At 38.6% G+C, this 21812-nt stretch overlaps 1 protein-coding gene across 5 annotated transcripts in view; it reads right to left on the reverse strand.

Moving 5' to 3' along the window:
* The window catches only part of A1CF (APOBEC1 complementation factor), a 76502-nt gene that overhangs the window by 12145 nt on the left and 42545 nt on the right, over nucleotides 1-21812 (reverse strand). For all 5 annotated transcript variants that reach the window (XR_004425318.1, XR_004425317.1, XM_033130662.1 and 2 more), the window contains 4 exons: nucleotides 16320-16558; nucleotides 10338-10502; nucleotides 5962-6059; nucleotides 1357-1627 (listed from right to left, as the gene is read on the reverse strand). Coding sequence is in view for 3 of the 5 variants with exons in the window: in XM_033130662.1 (XP_032986553.1) it covers nucleotides 1357-1627; nucleotides 5962-6059; nucleotides 10338-10502; nucleotides 16320-16558 (773 nt within the window). In the remaining 2 variants the exon portion in view is untranslated. The remainder of the gene's footprint in view (nucleotides 1-1356; nucleotides 1628-5961; nucleotides 6060-10337; nucleotides 10503-16319; nucleotides 16559-21812) is intronic.

Genomic DNA, 21812 nt, shown 5'->3' on the forward strand with positions numbered 1-21812 from the left:
TGATTTCCTATTGGTAGCATAAAGATAAAAATGTTAAATTGATTACCCTTCATCCGTGAATATCATTCATTGATTTCTTTCTTGTTATAAGACAGGTATTTTTTTCCTTTGGAGTAGAGCTTTTTTTTTTTTTCTTACATTACAACTGGTTGACAAGTTATATGTAATGTATGGATTGTTTATGATGGTATTTTAGATTATAAATATATAATGTTTTAATGACATAATTTGTCATTATATAGACCGATTATCCTAAAGGACATCCTGATGATTTCTTTGGCATTACTATGTTAGGGGAAGTGATTGTATTATGCGTATAGAACTTTTAAGCCTTTTGAAGACTAGAGCTCTTAGGATGATGGTCAATTCAGTTCTCCTGAAAAATAGTAAAAGACAGTAAGATAATTGTTTCCACAGTAATCTGGACATGCCCCTTTGCTTCTAAGTCAAGCCCAAGAATAGATTTAAATACACAGTTTGTTGAATTGCCTAGAGTGATGTCATATTTGGAAGCTAGAACTGGGATTCTTTTGGTATTAGCCAGCTCCTAGCAGAACCACTCTGAAGGATCCCATTAGGCAGAGACAAACTAGTTTCTTGGAAATAAAAAAAAAAATGCTTTCCTTATTTTTAATATTGCTTGATGTAACTGAACTCAGAAAACTGTTGGAACATTTGGAATTCTTTTAAGATTCAATAGGAAAGATTTGTTGTTTAGCAGTCAGATTGAGTTTTTTTTTTCCTTCTGTTTGTGCTTTAATATTTAGTTACCCATATCCTAAATAAGTAAATTGATTTCCTTAGTAATGTGGCTTTTTAGAAGGCATAGCACATATTTCCTGGGGGAGGTAGATGAAAGTATGTCATGTATCTGTTAGAATATATTTATGATAATTTGTGATTTATATCTGAAGATGATGACACCGAGTTACTATTTAACACACATGTGCCTTTACATGTTTTTGCTATTTGTGGTGATTGGTTTCCATTGGACTGTCTGCTGTCAGGAAGTTTTGTAATGAGTCACATATGAATGCAATATGGTAGTTCAGTGATAAGGGAGAAGCTAACAGTTGTGGACCTGAGTTTTAGTTTGTGCAAATTTTACAGGTGCATGCAAAGATCAAATGTGTGCAACTCATTTGCATCATGTTGTGACCAAGTTTTCTCAATAACCAGTTGTAATGTGAAAAAGGATTCCTATTGAAGGAAAACTATTGATGTAACATTTGATTTTTCATAAACAATTTTCCAGTCCTTTTCTCCCAGTGCACCCATCCAACTTGTCTAAGGCTATTGCAATACAAATCATTTAAAATTAAGAGTTATTCTAAGGCAAGAGCTGATTAGTGTTACCTCTGACAGAAGGGGCTCGGATAATGGCCCTGTTGCCAAGATGTCCTTTGGTGGCTGGGAAATGAAGGCTGGGAATCGTATAGGCCTGGGGGGCATAGAAGACAGGAGCTCCAAGGTAGGCTGCAGTGGGATCATAAACATGGCCCAAAGAGTAGGTGTACTCTCCTTGCATCATGGTGCCCCTTCCACCTGTGCCTCGGGTATACCTCACATAACTGTCCTTGTCCACTGGTTTGGCTAGGGTCACTTCAATGGGGGAACCATCCAACACCTGTTGTGTAGAGAGCAAGGAAAAAGCAATAAGAGAAGATATGAAGACAATCAAGTGTGGTTGAGTCCTTGTAATGTGTTTCCTTTGGTGTTAGCCTATTTGCTGGTATGTGTACTGAGTGCCTCAATTATATGTATCTTGTCTCTTTATAGGCTGGTACTTGTGTGCCAGTCAAATTTTCCCTGAATGGTGTTATTGATAAGTTGGATATAAGCTGCCAACAGTTTTGACAGTGACAAATTGGCCACCGTGCATTAATGTATTGGTTATACATTTATTATTTGAATATAGTCACTGATACAGACAATTAGGTAGTATTTTTAATGTGATATATGTGTTTTAAATTACATATTTATATCATTATATAATTCTAAGACATTTAAGTTAATTATGGATGGAGTATAATCTCCACTACCTAGCAAAGTACAATGAAGGTGAAAGGAAATCAATAGAGAGATCTTATCAATTATTAACATCTTGGCATGAGCAGCCCAGTTAGGCCTTTCCAGCTGCCAGCCAGCTAAGTGTTTTGTTCTTTAGAGCAGCTATACAGTAAGTAAGTTTTCACTGGGGCCCTAGTCAAGGAATAGGAATCTGTGAGGCTAGTACATTGTCCCCCATAGGTACTTTCTTGTGAAGCAAACTTTTGGTCTGCTGAACAGCTGGGAAGTAACAAACAGGGATGGCGGAGGCAGAATTGAGATGTCTCAAATCAATCACTCCTTAAAACTTGTCCTCAAGAATTATTGAAGTGGTTCTATTCTGACACGTTTTTGACTTTGCTCCAAACAGCTCCAAACGTTGAAGATAATAGCTGTGTGTAGACCAACAGGTGTGACTCACTTCTATGTACCGCTTGCATACTCAACGGACAAAGATGGCTCTCAACAAATACTTGATAGATTGATGTATTTCTTATCAAGGGACTAGGGGTTGTGAGAAAGCATTTGAGGCTTCTTTCAAGTATGATGAGCCTCTGTTTTATGTAAAAAAGAGAAATGCTATAAAGTGTACCTGCAAAAATCCCCTTTCACAGCAGTTAAGTGTACACCCTTATTTTCTGATTTCATGAATGATTCAGTGGTTCCTGGATCATCGAAATCTCCTGGTCAGAGCCTGCTTCGTGGTCATCCCGACCATATTGTTCAGCCTCTGGGGCAACTTGTCCCTAGTTCCATGTATCTATCCTACTTTTTAGTAGCAGGAACCAGTATCAAATATGTTAGATCGGATAGACTGAAAGATAGAATACAGTTGATATTCAACTGTCTTATACTGACGTTGATATAATTAAAAGAAGTAGACTTGGAGTATTGGGTGAACTTGGATATAAGTTTTTTTGTATCTTCAGTCCTATGTTGAAGAAGATGAGACACCAAAACTGGTCTCTGCTTATAGGCACTTCCATAGCAAAAACATTCTTAATGGAATGATTCTTTACTGCAAAGTCAGAATTCTTATTGTAAATAGATTTTGTTTTGCATTCCTCTGCCACTCCAATAGTGTTTTAAACTCAATACTGTATTTTAGTTATTTAGTTCAGACATTTCAAGAGCTAAGACAATATATTATTAATATGTATAGCCCAAGCTCAGCAACATTTCTTACATATCACTGACATCCACACCTACTTATAGAATAAATGAATAATCACATCCAAAGCTCAATTCATCAGTTTTCTCTTCAAATAGGCTTCCCTTCCTGACCAATATTTCTTAAGAGCATTATCCTAGTTTCCCATATTGAAAACCTATGATGACTTGTCCTTCTCTCTTACCCCTATATCCAATCAGTTCCTGGGTGCTTTGAATTCATCACGCATAGTCCTGTGTAGCGCTCTCTTCGACATTCCATTCCCACCCTAGTTCAAGCCCTCATTTCTTCCCATTTGGGTGACTGTAATAGCTTTTTAACTAGATCCAATTACACCCCTTTCCTACTCTATAAAATTTCAACTCTTAGTAAGTTAATTTCCCTAAATTGTAAATATGATCATTACAAATACTGGGGGTTGCCAAAAAAATGTATACAAATGGACCCTTTGGTCAATGTTGCTTAAGCCCTAGTTTGCCGTAGTTCGCTGTAGTCAGAAGTGTCTGGATGCTGATGGTAACCACTTTGAGCACCTCTTGTAACTGCAGAAGTCAAACATGACTTCTTTTGTGACATCTTTTGTTATTGTTATATATTGAGTATTCCAATTTTAATACAGTTTTCCTTTCTTAAAATGTGTATATATTTTCTTGGCACCCTCTGTTGTAAATAAGATCATTTATTACACAAAAAACTTCAAAGTTTCACCTGGTCTACAAATTAAATATGAATATCCGTATGCATACTCAAAAGCCTTCATAGTTCCTAGGCAAACTTACTTTTGATTTTCTGATAGCACATTATAGTTAAATATAATTATAATATTTATTTTATATTTAATAATAATATTGAATATATATTTAACTACATACTATATGTATAAATTGCTATAAATTTCTAGCTGTAAATAAATAGTTTTAAAAATTGGAAAATTTTCTATTGTAATTATTCCAATTTTTTCAATTATTTATAAATTAATCATAAATTAGCATTTAATTTAATAATCCTATAATAAATAATCCTAAATTATCACTTAATTAATGATTATCCCTTTTTAGCGATCATTATATATACTTAGGAATGTTTCTAAGTTGAGAAAGCTTAACCTGCAAATTGTTTTCAAAGTAATAATATTTTTATGATATTAAAGGTCATACTCAATGATGATGAAATAATGTTTTGCTTCATAGACATGTATTTAAATATGCATTAAATTTTGCTTTGCAGTTTTCTTTTTGTATTTTCAAGTCAGCGCTTTTTCCCCTCAGGACTCAAACATTTCTGTAGGTTCTGGAGGAGCTCTTATGCCCGGCCCCCACTGTGTCTGAGGGGCCTATGCTGGGACATCCTCTGTCTGCCCTCCAGACCTACTCCCTACCGGTCTCCAGACTCTCTGCCCTGGGAGGGTGCTCTATATGGAATCATCTTCAGGGCTCCTGGGCCTTCTGGATTATGACAGACTTTGGCCAACGAAGAATCTTGGCAGGACGTTGGAGAGTGAGATAGCAGTGAGTTTGGGCCATTTCTTCTGGCTCCCTCTCTGAGAGGTCACCTTGGCCTGCCTGTGTCCCTTGAACAAAGATCACTACTTCTCTTCATAGGCCCTGCTTCATAGGATCTTCTCTCCCTGAGGTTTCCCTTTGCTTCTCCAGCCCCTGTCCCTTTGACTCAGGAGTGCCAGGAGCCCTAGGTTTCTGCACTACCTCTTTTGATCCCCTACCCCACACTCACACCTTTGTAATTAGTGTCTTTGCTATCTGTCTCTTGTTAGGACTGACTGCAGCAAGGTGTAATAGGGGAAACAGCCTTACATGCATTGTGTTCTAACCAAATTGATCTACTTAAACTGTTCTCCAATCATATCTAACTCTTCTCAGATTGCATGCCTCCAAGACAGCTTCTCTTTTGCCATGATTTTTTCTGTTAAAATTCTGCCCAGTTTTCATGGGTTCTCTTAGATATTCTCACCTCCATGAAGATACATACTCTGATTTATTATGAGCCACTCCTCCTTTGAACATTCTCCCCATGTTTTGCCTTTTTTTTTAAATGAAATTTATCTGTACTTTGCAAAGGTGTTTGTTTACTTGTCTTATTCTTCTGGCAGACTCTTAGTTCTTTGACAAGCATCTTTGGTTTGATTCTTTGCATATCCTGGACATTATTTCACATGCTAAGTGGTCTACAGAAGATTTTTTAATGTTTATGGGATTGATAAGAAAATGTTATATTGGTTTCTACATACATATTAGAAGTAAGGTTATAAAAGTTTTTCCTCAGACCTTACTTTTGGCAAGATGAAGAAGTTCTAAACCTTCCAGAATTGGAAGATCAAACTCTGAGGGCAGAACAATAACAGCTACCTTGACATTTTTTTTTTAGTCATCAGCCTCCAAAATACTGCACTACAAAGATGATAATCTCTTTGCAGTAATGAGTAAAAATTGGAATGGGAAAAAAATACCTGTAAATAATCTACTCCAATAACCTCTTTCTAAGGAATTTTAGGGCCAGTGGCTTGTCCAAATCAGCCAAAATTAGAGATAGAATTGGACATGCGAGCCACGTATTCATTGTACTTTCCATCACTTCTCTTTTGTTCATCTTAAATGGACTGAGGCTGCCATGTCAGAGATGGAGAAGCTTGAGTGAGATAGGCTTGCAGGATTGTTCTTTTGAATAAAATGTCCGCACCAAACTTTGATGGAATTTATACAGATTTTTCCTGTTTCCTATATTACCTTCCCATTTAAAGCTTTCATAGCCTCCACTGCATCTTCCCTGTTACTGAAGTGCACGAAAGCATAGTCCCGGATTTTCTTCACCCTTTCCACAGCACCTGTGAATAGAGTGAAAGCGTTATTAAAATGTTGTTAAAGAATCTCGTTCCTTACTCAATATGTAAAGTAAAACTTTTGCCTAGAGAGAAGTTAAGATGGAAACTTTTTAATATTAACTTGCTAACAGTTTAACGTGCCAATTATTCTCTTTTAGTTATACTGACTGGGGTGTATCTTGAGAGACCAAGTTTTCTTCTTTTATGCTGCTTTTCAAGAAACAGGATAGGATGGAACCTTATGCCAGGGAGGATCAGAAGAGGAGACAGGTTCTCCTTTCTTCCTTCCCCTGCCAAAGTTCGGCTATCCTCTTGGATCCAAGGTCACGAGGCAATTAGAGTTTCTACTCTACCACGTGGTTCCATGGTTTATAAACTGGTTTCCTTAGGAATACTAATAGTGCTGTAATGTAAGGATAATTTTAAAAAATTGACGTCCTTCTCTCTCCCCTCAGCATTCAACCTTTGACTTCTCACGACGATGGCTGTACAGGACAAAATTGTCTCGTCAGGTTGAGAAAAGTAAATAAAGGTATCAGAGACCATGAAGCATGGGGCATGTAATTAACGAAACTTCCAACATGGACTTTGTATTCCTTCGTTGTCAGGTGGGGTAATTTTTGTGACTCAACCCCATGGCTTGTCTTGGTAATTGAGAAGTAAGAAGTGAACCATGAGGATCTTTACCCTGCCAGCCTTTGCTCCATTCAATCTTTTTTAAAAAAGGAATTATTTTTGTTTTGTTAAATTTATTGGGGTGATTTTGGTTACTGAAATTATAAAGGTTTCAAGTGTACAGTTCTAGAATACATCACCGATATATTGATTCTTTAGTGCCATCCTCCACCTCGGCTCTCCTAGACCGTTAGCACCCTAAGAACAGGCTGTGCGTCAGAGGTGTCTTCATATATAGTCTTCATCCAGTTCCTACCTAGTGCTTTGTGCACAGAGGCCACTCAATAAATGTACATGGAATGAGCAAATATTATCACACTCTAACTTCGATCATCCACCTTAGTTGAGTGGCATTTCAGATGATAATGGATTTAGGTGTTCTTAAATTCGCCTTTCAGATATTGACATTGGCTTGCATTTTTTGAGCAATGTCCACCTCTACCTGCTTTATGGAATCTTGATACATGAAAATTTAGCCTCATAAAACACACAAATTAGAAAGTGAGAAACTGGTTTTCTCTACAATAGTATTCACCACTTGGCTTATTTGAATGTGTTTCTTCCTTGTTGTATAGAGTTTATTTATTGACCATCATTTGGCAGAGGGTGAAGCAATAAAATATGGGTGGTAATCCATCAGCAACGATGAAAAAGACTCTCTGAAATCATAATACAGAGAATTAGAAAAATATTACTCTGTTCATTATCAATTTGTCAGCAGATATCAATTACCTGAAGAGAAACACAACTGTAAGCCAAAGGGAAGATTACCAGAGGGCGTGGTTCTCAGACCAGGAGTATCAGCTTCAGCCTGGAACTTAATAGAAATGCAAATACTGGGGCCCACCCCAGACTTATTGAATAAAAAACTGGGGACGGGGCTAGCAACCTCTTTTTAACAAGTCTTCCAGCTGATTGTGTTGCTAAACTGTTTTAGGAAATTCAGATTTTGTAGACTGACTATAATTAGAATTTCAGCAGGTATCCTTAGACCATACTAGGGGAAAACATACATTTTCAGTCCCCAGTTTCCACTCTGATTGTCGTTTATTTATCTGAGTGGCAACATACTATTTTCGGGTTAATCAGGATTAAAAAGATACATGGTCAAATATTTGCTGGGATTGTTTTTGTGCCTCCGAGGGATCCAAACTTTAAATAGAAAATTTAAAGAATTAGTTTCCTGTTTCTTTACATAAAATGTTTTAGATAAGTATAAACACATCGTTTCCACTGGAAAATAAACTAGTTAGCTCTGACTTTTCCTTCCAGTACAGCAAAAGTCTGCAAGTGATCCACCCTCTGCAATTCAGAGACAAAGAGAGAAAGAAGAAGAAGAGAGAGAGATAGAATACATCGGATGGGGCATTTATTATTTTCATTAAAAAATAGGGCCTGGACATGTGTCTCCAACATGCATCCTGGGAAAGCTGATAATTAACAACTATGAAAGGAAGTAGCTTTTTAGTAGTTTCTTATTCCAGCCCTTTCCACACACACAAAAGAAGGGAATGTTTTAATTAGATAAAACTAAGAATTATTATTCACTCTGGGAAGGCAGAAAGTCAAGAAAAAGTCAGGGGTGGCTATGAAGCAATATTTATATGCGTATATGTCAGTTCCTTTGCCCACAACGAAGTCAACTTTCAGATCTCAGCTTACGTGTCACTTCTCCTAACATGAGTCTTCTCTGCACCCCAAGAATAGACTGTCATTCCTGTTCTTTTTCTGGAGCATCTTAAACTCCTTCCATACACACATCACCTGTTAGCTCCTCCCACAGTTCCTGGCATATAGGAGCCACTAAAGTAATGACAGTTGACTGTATGAATGAGTAAAGGAGTAAGGGTGGGGTACGGGAGTCATAAGGTTGTGAAGAACATTCTGTTAACCAGACTGATTCAAATCCAGGATTTGCCACTGGCTAGCTGTATGATCCTGGGCAAGTTACTTAATTGCTCTGGGTCCTCGTTTTCTAATTCAGAAAATAATGGAAGTAATAAAGTAATGTACATCACAGGGTTGATGAATAAATGGCACATGCTGTGAAAGTGTCTGGCACGTAGTGAGGCAGTCAATCATTTGTAGTCTCTATCTCAGTTATGGAGTTATGGTTGGTGGTATGGAGCCATACCACATACTAAAATGGCAGGGAAAGCAGAGTTCCTGATGGATGGAAACAGACAAATTTCTGGTGAATCTTTAAAAAGGGAGAAATGACATCCTGACTAATTACCTTTAGGACGAATCATTAGCTTATTCTGTTAAACCTGACATAGCACCCGGAGTTGGAAACAGGCAACATGACAATGTGAAGTGAATATTCTCAGGCAGTTTTAACATGATGGTACCATGGGCCATGCTTAGCAACCAGCTAGAGAATTAGTGCCTGGAGACAGAAAATTCTCATTTATGGAAAGGTGTCACCACAGTGATAAACTTAGGCCAGAGTGTGTTCCAAGACACACTAATCCCACAAGGTGGTCTGACAGAAAATGGGATTTATGGTCCAAATATTTGGGAAATCCGGCATCCTCCATCTCCTCTTTTTGGAGACATTCAAAGCTTATTAGAAGATAAAGGACTCTGATAAGTCCCACAATGAAAAGAAAGCTGTTTAAATTTGCTGAATCTGGTGTTTACAAACTTATTTTTGACAATGGATCCCTTTTATCAGTAACATCTGCTAACAGTGTGTAGAATTAATGTTCTGTAGAACTGGCTTTGGGAAATGCTTGGACATAGTTTCTTGAAATGCTTTACCTGTCTCCTGGAAGGAGTTTAAGATGCTCCAGAAAAAGAACAGTGCTATAGTTCCAATATGAGAAAAAAAAGAGTGGGACTCAACCTCATGGCTTAAAATTGACACTGAAAAGTACTGTTAACAAGATGAGCAGCAACTGGCTATCCTCTTCCACTTTCCCTGTATTCCTTATCCTTCCTCTTCACCCAAATGAGTTTCCTAGAATTGTCACCTCATTACATATGTACCTAAAGTCAATCATATTCCATTAGACCAGTGATTCCCAACTGGAGGTATTTTGCTCTCCAGGGTACATTTGACAATGTTTGGAGACATTCTTGGTTATTAAATCTTGGGGGTTGCCATTGGTCTCTGGTGGGTAGAGGCCTGGGATCTGCTAAACATCTTATAACGCACAGGACTGACCCTCACAACCAAGAATTATCTGGCCCCAAATGTCAAGAGTATTGAGATTAAGAAATGCTGTATTAGTCTATAGATATGGCCATGTATTCATTAATACAGTAAATATTTATTGAGCATCTATTATGTTCCAGGCACAAAGACAGGAGCTGAAGAGACCAAAAGAGCAAAAGGGACTCACGGAATTTATAGTTTAGTGAAGGAAATATGTATTTATTAAATAACCACAGATAATTGTCAAATTATAATATTGATAAATGTCATAGGACCATATATCCCTATTTTCTAATCTGAAGGTAGGAACATAGTTTTGGTACTCTGCATGCAATTATGAAAATAATAAATGAGAGTTATCCTATAAAAAGTTATGGGGAGTTATCTTAAGCATAAGTGTTTTTAAAGTATGTTTTGGAAAAGTAATGTTCTGTGCTATGTCCTACCTGGTTTAATATTGTTGAATTCTTTTTCAATCATCTCTTCAGAGGTAGACAACATTAGGTTTCTTACATATAGGATTTTCACTGAAGACATTGTATCTTCATCAACTTCTACTTCTGGTTCTGCCCAGTCTACTGCAATAGGGTGTCCCCATAATTGAATTCTTCCTGTTGAAAAGGATTAAACGTGTGATGAATTATACAGAAATCAGGACATTATCTCAGTTCATACTGATGGCCTTTTAAATTGAACTGGCCCATGAGACCTCTACTGAACAAGAAGAGAAATATTAAAAGAGGTGATTATTGATTTTAAGAGACATTCCAAGTAAACGTAAGAGCTGGCTAGAAGGGAGTTCTGTATGACAAGTGGCTTATCATAATGACTGAGTATAAAGGAAATAGGATGTGGTTTGAAATGGAACAGAAATGAGACATCAGTGGGCATGTTTGGGTTTTAGAACAGCTCCCGCAGGATGAAGGTAGTCATTGAAAGTGAGATGGCAAAAAGGGAGAAAGGAAAAATAATGGCTTTAGGACTCATACGTAGAGTCTGACTTCATGAACCATAAGAAAGGTCAGTAGGAAGTATGTTGCTTCTGGTGGAATATGTGCGGCCAAGGGCCACAACTGAGCTGTCCTTAAAATGGTGCATGGGCAGGGGTTGGTAGGGCTCAGGCATCCCTACTTGGTTTTCCATCCCTTTCACTTGGTCAGGGCTCCGATCAACTGTGTTCCCTCCTAGTTCTCTCTCTCTCAGAACATGGACAACTCAGGAATCTAAAGAAAACAAAATTAAGAAATCAAAGGGCAATGGAAGAATCATAATGAGAAACTGACTTCTTAAAAGGCTGGCTGTTATCTATGACTACGTACAGTATTATTGTATTTCTATAATTGCGATTCCTATAATTTATTGAGTGTCTTGCACTATACTATGTGTTTCCTATACGTTATCTCAGTTCCTTCTCATAGTAACTCTGTGGGGAAGGGAATGGCTTTCTCAATTTTACAGAAGAGGAAATGAGCTTTTGAGAGGATAAGATACCCAGATCTGTTTCACGTCTCCACTGCTCCCCTGTTTGTTATTCAGCCCTTGTGCCCCCCTACACAGCACAGATCCATGAAGTGATGAGAGGAGGAGGGTGAGGGTCAACTCAATTTCAAATTTGATTTAAAATCTTTTTGTTTTTTATTAGTTGTTTTGGAACAAGGTATATCCTGGAAGCAACAAAAAGCTTGAGGGAACAAAATCAGAAATTCTAAGTATTGGTAAGGGTTTAGTTGTTTAATAATTACACATGGGAAACAATTATTTTCAATCAAGATGCATCTTTTTATTCTTTGAAAAGTAGTCAGTGAAAGCATCTGTGGCATTGACATTGTAAAACCCAAAGAATAGACACATCCCAGTGAATTAGGTGACCCTAGAAACGCTGGCTCTTGCTATCCCAGCCGGCTAGGTACCTTGTTCTACACTGCTTCCCACAAGACTGTTTTCTTCCTTCCCCTCCCCTCCTCTACCTTTCTAGTCCTTCCTTTCCTTTACCTTCCATTCCTTGTCTTTCCCTTCCCTTCCCTTCCTTCCCCTTCCCTTCCCTTCCCTTCCTCTTCCATGCTTCACACAGACTTTGCTGTTTGTCTTATCCCAAAGCCCTACAGCTCCCAGATGACTCCAGTTTCCGTAGCCCAGTGATTCTCAACCTTTGCTCCAGACTGGAAGAGCTTTAAAAAAATACTGAAACCTGGGTTCCACCCAGTGTTGGGCTGGACCCCGTTCCTACCCAAATGCAAGAATAGACTGTTAAATTTTCAGAATTTTGTGAGCCAGTTGACATCATCTTGGTAGCTTGGAATCAGCCACAGTGGGAATGTTAATACCGTGGATATAGGCAAATGCTACAAATCAGGACTTTTGATTTTCTCCCGAGAGTTGGTTGTTAAAGATGTACCAGCTCATCACTGATCCCTGGACTCTCTCTGCCAATTCTGATAGAAGTGATCTGGACCTCAGGACGCTTACAGTCACCTCAGTTCATTCTAACATGCAGCCAAAGTTGAGAACCACTGTTTTGCACACCGGTTTTTGCCTTCCCAGCCTGGGACCATTGTAAGTCACCCAGGGACCTGAAGATCTCCAAAAGGCTCAAGTGGACGGAAATGAGAGGGTGTATGGGAAGGAATGACTTCCACAAATATCCTTGTGGGAACCAGTGTTGCAGAGTGATTTGGGAAAATAGGCTTTGAAATCAGACAAGTTCACATATCAGATCAGTAATCCTGGCTAGAAAACATAACCTTTCTACACATCAATGTCCTCATCTGTAAAACTGGGATAATAAAAGTACCTACTTATTAGGTTGTTGTGAAGACAAAAGAAGATGATGCATGTAACAGACTCAGTTTATCACTTTTAAATCATGATTCAATATGCACTCTCCTCTTGATTGTCTACCGTGGGCTGTAAATTTGAATCACCTGAGAAGGACTTTAAACACTACCAATACCCAAATCTCAGGTTGATTCAAATTTGCAGCCCACGGTGGGCAATCATTATCTTAGATCACCGGCTCTCAAACTTGTGGTCTCAAGAGCAGTAACATCCTGGGAACTTATTATAAATGCAAATTATCAGGCTCCACGCCAGGCTACTAAGACAGGAACTCTGGTGGTGGGGCTCAGCAATCTGCTTTAGCAAGCCCTCCAGGTGATTCTGGCTAAAGTTGAAAATCACTGCTAGAACTTATTTCCAGAACATTTTTAGTATTCTTTGATAGCCTCTGAGTTGGATGCAACATCTTTTTTCCATACATACTTCAGCAAAGATGTGTTTTGTCAAGAGAGAGCTGCCACTGTTCACAGGAAATACGTGGCCCAGGAGCCAACACATCATTATATACGACAATTTTCTGTCTCCAAGTCTGGATTAATTAAGAAGGAAAAGCTTCTTGTGCGCCTTGCTTATCATGTTTCTTAAAGATCTCCTCATTCTTTAAAACTAGACTGTTAGAGGATTGTCAGTTACTAAATTCTTTATTGTTGAATCTATGGTGAGGTAATAGATAGAGGGTCCAAGTGGGGAATGCATTTTACTCTCAGGCCTCAGTGGAGATGAAAACGTTTGCTCAGGATGGCTTATTCACCACTGCAGCTCATGGTGTTAGTCAGCTGATAAGGCGGTCTCACTAAAAGCCGGCTGAATGAAACTAGACTCAGCTGCGGCCAACTTAAAGGGTCACTGGCAGGGGGCGCTGCCTTGGATCATGATCAAGAGAGTGGATGGGGAGAGTGAGGTAGCTAGCGTCCCTCTTGCTGGATGGTGGGCGGAGAATCCAGAGGGGGAAGTCAGGACCTGGAGTGGAAGCGTAACAAACTGAAAATTTCTGAAGCCCAGCTGCTCAGCCCTGCCCGACCTAGTCCGCTTGAATCAGGTAAAGACAAAAGCTCTTTGTATAGGTCAGCATGCTGTGGTTATTTTTGGTTTGGTTTGGTTTTTGTTGGTTTGTTTTTTGAAGAGAGGGGAAGCTGATGAGAAGTTCAATATTCTAGGAACACTGATTATCTGACCCCTAAAAACTATCTTTTTCCCATTCTGGACCCTCTTTTACTGTTATGTTCACCTCCCCCTGCCCCAATCATTGTACATGTCTGTTTTTACAGATAATGAAGGAAGAAAGTGATTAATGTGCGCTGGAATAGTGACAGCGGTTTCTCAAGGATCTGGTGGCTGAGCTGGGGCTTTGAGCGCCCTGAGTCAGCAGAGCGAGAGGAGGGATATGGCATTAGGAATAAAGGAGACAAAAATGAGAGTGGTGATGTCTAGGACATTGAGGAGTTTGTCCCAATGGAGAGTTTTTATCGGGAAATAGAGGGTAGCAAATACGGTTGCAAGGACTCGGACCGTGTATGGAAGGCCTTGAATGGCAGGCTCAGGGGTTTACTCTTTATTTCACCTGCGGCAAGGAGTGGGTGAATATTTTGGAACTGACAAATGAGTGACACCATTCAGCCTCTCAGCAGACGGAGCTTGAATTCCTACTTATTTGCCAGAACTTGTTGAAAGGATAACATGATACTCTGCAAACACTAATCTCATGGTAACATTCAGGATGGTTGGGGTGCATCAGAGAGAGAGCAGAACTGGGAGAATAATTAGGAGATCTGGAAAAAACAACCTAAGGTTGGGAATATCTGCGTTTAGATTATAATGATGACCTGAGAACAGGAGGGATTGGAGAGGTGTCAGTGGCAGAACTGTTGGTGCTGAAGAGGACAGCAAAATAGTAAGTTTGGGGCACTGAGAGGTGAGGTATGCTCCACGAGGAGCTTTAGTGACTCTGCCCCTGTGAGTCAGATGATCTGACCACTGGGTAGTGAAGAAGCTTTAACATTAAAAATATGCTCCTCTCTAAAAAAAAGTCAGCCATTTTGGAGGTTGTCTCACATTTTTTTTACTGTATACTGCCTTTGTAAAAATATTATTAAAACATCTTCCCCAAGCTCAGAAGCCACCGTCTAATTTTGAAAATCCAGAGGACGAATCCTGCTCTTGGTTTTTGTTTTGAAGAATATGTACAGGGGCAATGTAAATCCAGGTGTTTTTGTTGTTTTGTTTTCCATTCTGCTGGCTCTCCCATGGTGTTCAGGAGGAGAATTGATTCCAATGTGTCCAGTCTGTCCTCCTTGAAATGCTCGTATAATTCATTTTAATACCTTGCTTTGCGTAATGTTTAACAAATGTTTTAGAATGAGCAGAGGACTTTCCTTAGGAAACAATGTTTCAAAATGTCTAAAACAAAAATTTTAGAATGAGCAGAGGACTTTCCTTAGGAAACAATGTTTCAGAATGTCTAAAACAAAAGTTTTAGAATGAGCAGAGGACTTTCCTTAGGAAACAATGTTTCAGAATGTTTCAGAATGTCTAAAACAAAAGTTTTAGAATGAGCAGAGGACTTTCCTTAGGAAACAATGTTTCAGAATGTTTCAGAATGTCTAAAACAAAAGTTTTAGAATGAGCAGAGGACTTTCCTAAGTCCTCTTTAGAATGAGCAGAGGACTTTCCTTAGGAAACAATGTTTCAAAATGTCTAAAACAAAAGTTTTAGAATGAGCAGAGGACTTTCCTTAGGAAACAATGTTTCAAAATGTCTAAAACAAAAGTTTTAGAATGAGCAGAGGACTTTCCTAAGTCCTCTTTAGAATGAGCAGAGGACTTTCCTTAGGAAACAATGTTTCAGAATGTTTCAGAATGTCTAAAACAAAAGTTTTAGAATGAGCAGAGGACTTTCCTTAGGAAACAATGTTTCCTAAGTTGATCTGACTGAGGCAGTGTTTTGGTGTGGTCTTTTAAACTCAGAAATTGATGGTTATTGCCCAAATGGGACCTACCCTGTGGTAGGAACACCTAATAAAGGGGTCTTTCTACAGAATTATTATTTATATTTCCCCAAGTTAGAAATTATTAGACACTAAGGAATCATAATAAAAGCATATTACTTAATTGTCATTGGGATAATGTATCACTTGCAGATTTATTTCTGCAGTGTAATGGATAATATACCCTATTTCTAATAAGCCTGATAAATATCTATGTATCTGTCTATCTAGATAGATATTTTATAAATTTATATATATAAATACATATACGTAAAATATTGGTTGATATGTTTAATTTTAAGAAAATTCTCCACTGTAAGGATTCATGACAAGATTGCTGTAGCTTAAAGTTCCAAATTTCTCCAATGCGTGTGAACTAGACTTCATGCACAGAATGAATATTTTTCAGAACCCAGGCTGTGAAAACTTCAGGGCCCTGAGTTAACTGTGAGATACATAAGAAGGATGAAGAGATTAAAACAACCAAAGATACAGACCAAAGTAAACCAACACAACAACAAGCACCTGTTTCCTTTGCTAAGAAGCACAGCAGCCTGAGGCAGGCAGGATGGAGAGGAGAAGACTCTGTTTTGAGCCGGGGTTTGCTAACCTGGCAGAAGTTTCCGCCGGGCCATGGCCGCTGCCCGATGACTCTCATATTCTACGAAGGCGAAGCCTCGGTTTTTGGTTTTATCTGCAGCGCTTGGGTAGACAATGACATCGACAACTCCTTCGGTGACCTTTTTCATTTCTGATAAGATTTCTTCTCTCTTTTTGGTTTTTGGAATTCCCCCAACAAACAATCGGCAGTTGTCCACGCTGGCACAAACCCCTAAGAGCCGCCCATTTCTGCAAAAAGAGCAGACATTTGATGGGTGAGAATCTGTGTGTAATTCAAGTATAAGACAAGTTGAAAACGTATGGCCTTGGGCCTGATATGACCTATAGCTGTCGGATGTTTATAGTTATTAAACTAATTTTTTTTGGATTGTTCTTTTGAGAAATTGGAAAATTGGTCAACATTTGCTCGATGTTTTTAAAGAAGTTAAAAAGTATTTGAAGTTGAGTAGCATTGGCTGTCTTTAGATTAGATGTAGATTGGCCAGTTATGTTCAATTCTCACCACTCCCTGATTTATCCCCAATGCTGAGGACTTTATACCTGGCCCATTTTCCTCATGTTGACTGCCTGGCCCTGGAGGCATTTGCAACCCCTTCTGCTCCCTTTCTTTTCCAGCCAAATAGAGAAGCTACTCTGATATGATTGCTGTTAAAAATAGTCCCTTATGCTTGAACAGATTTTTACATATTATTTTATTTGGCCTCCACAAGGAGCCTGTAAGATAGGCAGAGGAGGTGTTATTTCCATTTTACAGATGGAGAACTTGAGGCTTCAAGAAATTAAGTGACTTGCTTAAGATTTTATAGATTTTTAAGGAATGAAACTGGCCTCTGGATTCTCAGTTCAGTCCCTGTTTCTTCCACTAAACAGTGTTGCTTAATAGTGGGTTGAAGTATACCTTCATTGGCAGAGTGTAGATCGATTAAACTTTTCTTTGGACATTTGGCCAAATGTATCAAAAGTCTTATGGGTGTATAACCTTTGACTAAATAATGCCCCTTCTTGAAAGTGACCTTAGAAGACAGATGAGCACCAAGATTTACCTATGAGGATAGTCATTGTTACTTAAAATATTCTGCCTCCAAATTGGAAATGAGCAAAATATCCCAACGTACAGGGCTCATTTAATGTATCTCAACTGAGCTGTTGAGGCTGGACATTTCCTCACTGTGTACTCTAGGATGTTTATTACCCTAGTTCTTGCCCACTAAATGCCAGTAGCTACCCGTTAGTCATTGTAAAATGCCTCCTCACTTATCTAAGTGTCCCCTAGGGTGGACAATACTGCTGCAGGCTGAGAATCACCGGTAAACAAAAGATGGGCATTCATGCTATAGAATACTTTGCAATCATTAAACATAGTAATGGAGAAGCGTATTTATTGATTAAAAAAAAAAAAAAAACAAGACATTTCACGATATACTGCTGCGTTAAAAAAAAAAAGGCTACAAATTCAGAATGTGAGAAGGCCCTTTTAATTAAAATTGTATAGAAAATCTAGAAAGACCATGAAAATCAACATAGTGATTATCTTTGGGCAATGGGGTATAGAGGAATGGTGTAACTTTTATTACTTGTTTTTGTTGATTTTTGTGTGTGTTGTGTATTAGGCTGTGTGACTTGTGTGGTAATGCAAAGTTATTAAAAAAATGGGTAAACTTAACAGAAAGCACTTATTTGTCATGAATAAAAGTGGTCAGCCAGGTGAATGGGAGACTGCTGATTTCTTGGAACTAGTGACTTTTGGTTCTGTGGCAGGTTTTCTGATCAGGGTTAGGCTACTGTCCCAGTTGCCTTCTGTGATTTTCTAAAGAGCCAACGACCACATATCAGATCTGTGACAGCTCCATCTCAGTCTGGTGAACATTGCTCCTCTGAGAATATGGCTTTTTGGGTGGAGAGGGAAAGGTTGATAAAGTAATCTCTGAGGTTTTTTTAAAATTTCATTGAAAAAAAAGCTCAATTCCAAGATATTATTTATTTGGAAATTGTGTTATTTTTGGTAGGGGCTAGTCAGGTATCAGTTACCAGCAGGGGGAGCCTAGAGTCTCCATATCCTATTTTTAAAATTATAGTTTGGCAGGCTCCTTTCCCAGAATTGTTAGGAGACAAAAAACCGTCTCTCAAAAGCTGAGGGAAAGATTGTCTCCAGAAGTCAGGTGTTTAGATGTGGATATTTGGTGATGAGGAAGATGCTATGGCAATCGTAGGTCTTTTTCACATAAGAACCTTATCTACCCCCTGAGAAATAGTGGCTAAAAGCAAGTCTTCTCTCTACCAGAAACGTTCTCTCTCTGGCAGGTTCCACTGCCCCAAGGCAGAGCAGAAGGAGGTGAGGTTGCCGCTGGGTTGTCTATTCTGCTATTCCACATTCCATCTGTCCTATTCCTTACATTTTAAAGTCACTCTGTGCCTTCACTTTGCATCTGGCATCCAACTTGAACTTTGACTGGAGTTTTAGCCGCCAACTTTTTCTTTCCAGATGCTTTGTCATATTTCTCCTTTTCCTTCTGTCCCTCCTCCTCCTCTTCCATTCCCATCCCCATCAACAAACATTTATAGAGCATCTGATATGTGCCAGACACTGAGATTTACATGCATTGTCTCATTTATTTTTCATAATATCCCAATGAGGTAGGTATATTTTAATCTCTATTTTATAAAGACACTAAAATTCACAAAGGATATAGTTACTTATCAGTGACCGTAGTTCCCCCTTATCTGTAGTTTTACCTTCCATGCTTCCTTTACCTGCAGTCAACCACACTCTGAAAGTATTAAATGGGAAATTCCAGAAATACATACTTCATGAACTTGTGGGCTGTTCTGAGTAGTGTGACGAAATTTCATGCTATCCCACTCCATCCTGCTGGGACGTGAATCATTCCTTTGCCCAGTGTATCTGCACTGTATACGCTACTTGCCCCTTGGTCACTCAGTAGTGGTCTGAGTTATCAGAACAGTTGTCGTGGTACGGCAGTGCTTGTGTTCAAGTAACCCTTGTTTTACTTGCTAATGGCCTCAGAGCCATTCACATAGCTTTTATTACAGTACATCCTATTTTATTATTAGTTTTTGTTGTTAATCTCCTACTGCGCCTAATTTATCAATTAAACTTTATCATAGGAACGTATGTGTAGGGAAAAAAACACATAGTATATGTAAGGTTTGGTTTCAGGTATCAGGTGTGGTTTTAGGTATCCACTGGGCGTCTTGGAAGTGTCCCCTATAATAAGAGGGGGATACTATCTTCATTATTCATACCCTATCTCTTTTCAAAAAAGTATCGACAGACCCCAGTGGGCAATAATGTATTAAGTAGATCCAGCAGACTCTGTTGACCTCCTACATTGCTAGTTCCACATCCATTTCAACTTAAATGGGAATAAGCCTACTGTTAAGATGTGCAGGTTCAATGAAACATCAAAGATCTTCCAATCCCAGAAACCATATAACTGTAATATGAAAAAGCTATGTTGAAATATAGCTTTTCGTAGCCCTTTCCGAAACACTTCAGTATACAGATAGTCCCAACTTATGATGGTTCGATTTAATGATTTTTCAATTTTATAATGGTGTGAAATTGATATGCATTCAGTAGAAACTGGCTAGGTTTAAACTATTATGTTCAGTAGGTTACAGTAATTTTTTTGACTTACAATATTTTCAACTTACCGTGGGTTTATTGGGATGTAACCCTATCATAAGTCTAGGAGCATCTGTGTATTATTGCATATGATGGATGCTCAGAACATCTCTGCGTGATCAGGTACTAATGATAAAACTGATGCTGAAAGAGATCAAATGATTTGTCCAAAGGGACCTGTGTGAGACCGCAGATCTGATTCCCATTTCTAACAATCCTCCACATACCAGGCCTAGCCCTTTGGGATCCAGGGAGGGATGCGTCAGAGGGGAGCCTCCTTTATATTTTCTCCAAGACTCTGTTTCAGACTCCAACCTTGAGGCTAAATAGCTAGGCTACAGGTAGTTGCCAATCTATCTTTTTGTGCATGAGGGGCTTAAGAAAAATGACCCAGTAGTTGATTGAATTACAGAATTATAAGAGTGATGCATGACTTATTTTGGGCCAATAGAAAGTGATAGAAAAATTATGATGGCAAATCCACTCTTTCTGTATTCATCAAACTTAAGATTCTATCAGTTTTAAGATACATCTCTATTTCAGAAAGCAAAAATGTGGAAAATTATATCTCAGAATGGATGAAATGAGCTAATATATAACAGTGCTATCCATCATTTATGGACCTATTACTGTGTTCCAAACACTGAGCTAAACATTTAAAAAATCTTCATGGTATTCCCACAGTAAACCCTGTGAAATACGTATTATTATCCCCACTTTTTAGATGAGGAAATTGAGGCTCAGAGAGGTTATTTGTTGACATTCAAGTGAAGCCTGTCTGGTGCCAAAACTATTACCTTTTAACCACTGCACTAAGCTTTCTTCTAGGTGACCTGGGGTTTCCTTTAAGAAAGGATTTATTTACAGTTCCCTCTCCAAGTGAAGGTTTTAGAACTCAGACAATTTCATGAAGTGAGCCCCATTTACAATTTATAAAAGCCAATTATTGATTGTACAGGGTCAGTTATGTCCTGGAACCCTTCATAGTTTCATGGTTTTAAGTATTATCTGTATTTGTCTGACCCCCAAATTTATATTCCAAACATGACCTCTCTCCTGACTCCAGTATCATACAGGCACCTCTTTAGCATCTCCCCTGGGATGTCTAATGTGCATCTCAAATGTAAATTGCCACACAGTGAGCTCTTCATGTTTCCTGCTATTCTATCAGTCTTTTCCATCTCAATGATACTATCACCTTCACAGATCCTTGGACCAAAATCTGAGGTTTCCTCCCTGAACTCTAAATTCATTCATACTCTAATATTTCCAGAATTATCTATTTAAACTCCAAAATATATCCCAAATTGAATCCTTTTCACCACCTTCACTACTAACCCCCTTGTGCAACTATCATCATCTCTTGCCTAGATCTGTCTGTACTACTGCAACAGCCTTCTCACTGGCTTCCATCTTTCAGTTCTTACCCTGCTGTAGTCCATTTTTCACCAACTGCCAGAGTAACGTCTTAACAATCATGAATCTAAAACCCTCCTTTGATTTCCCTCTTTTGTTAGAATAAAGTCCAAATTCTCAATCACGGAGTATAAGGCTCCCCAACTGTATTGCCTTCGACCATCATCCTCTTTACTCTGTCCCACCGTCTTGGCTTTCCTTCCCTCTGACACATTAAGCTTGTTCTCACTTTGGGAATCTTTGCACTTGCTGCTCTTTCTATCTCTGGAATAGTCTTCCTCCAAGTCTGATTGTCATGGCTGACTTTTTTCATTCAAGTCTCAAATCAAATTTTGCTTTCCTGGAGACTATGGTCTTAAATACACCAAGTTAAAGTAGATACTTCCTCACACAACTTTTATCCCATTTTCTGGTTTTAGT

Source organism: Rhinolophus ferrumequinum, chromosome 16 (genome assembly GCF_004115265.2).
Source record: "Rhinolophus ferrumequinum isolate MPI-CBG mRhiFer1 chromosome 16, mRhiFer1_v1.p, whole genome shotgun sequence".
NCBI classification, from domain to species: domain Eukaryota; kingdom Metazoa; phylum Chordata; class Mammalia; order Chiroptera; family Rhinolophidae; genus Rhinolophus; species Rhinolophus ferrumequinum.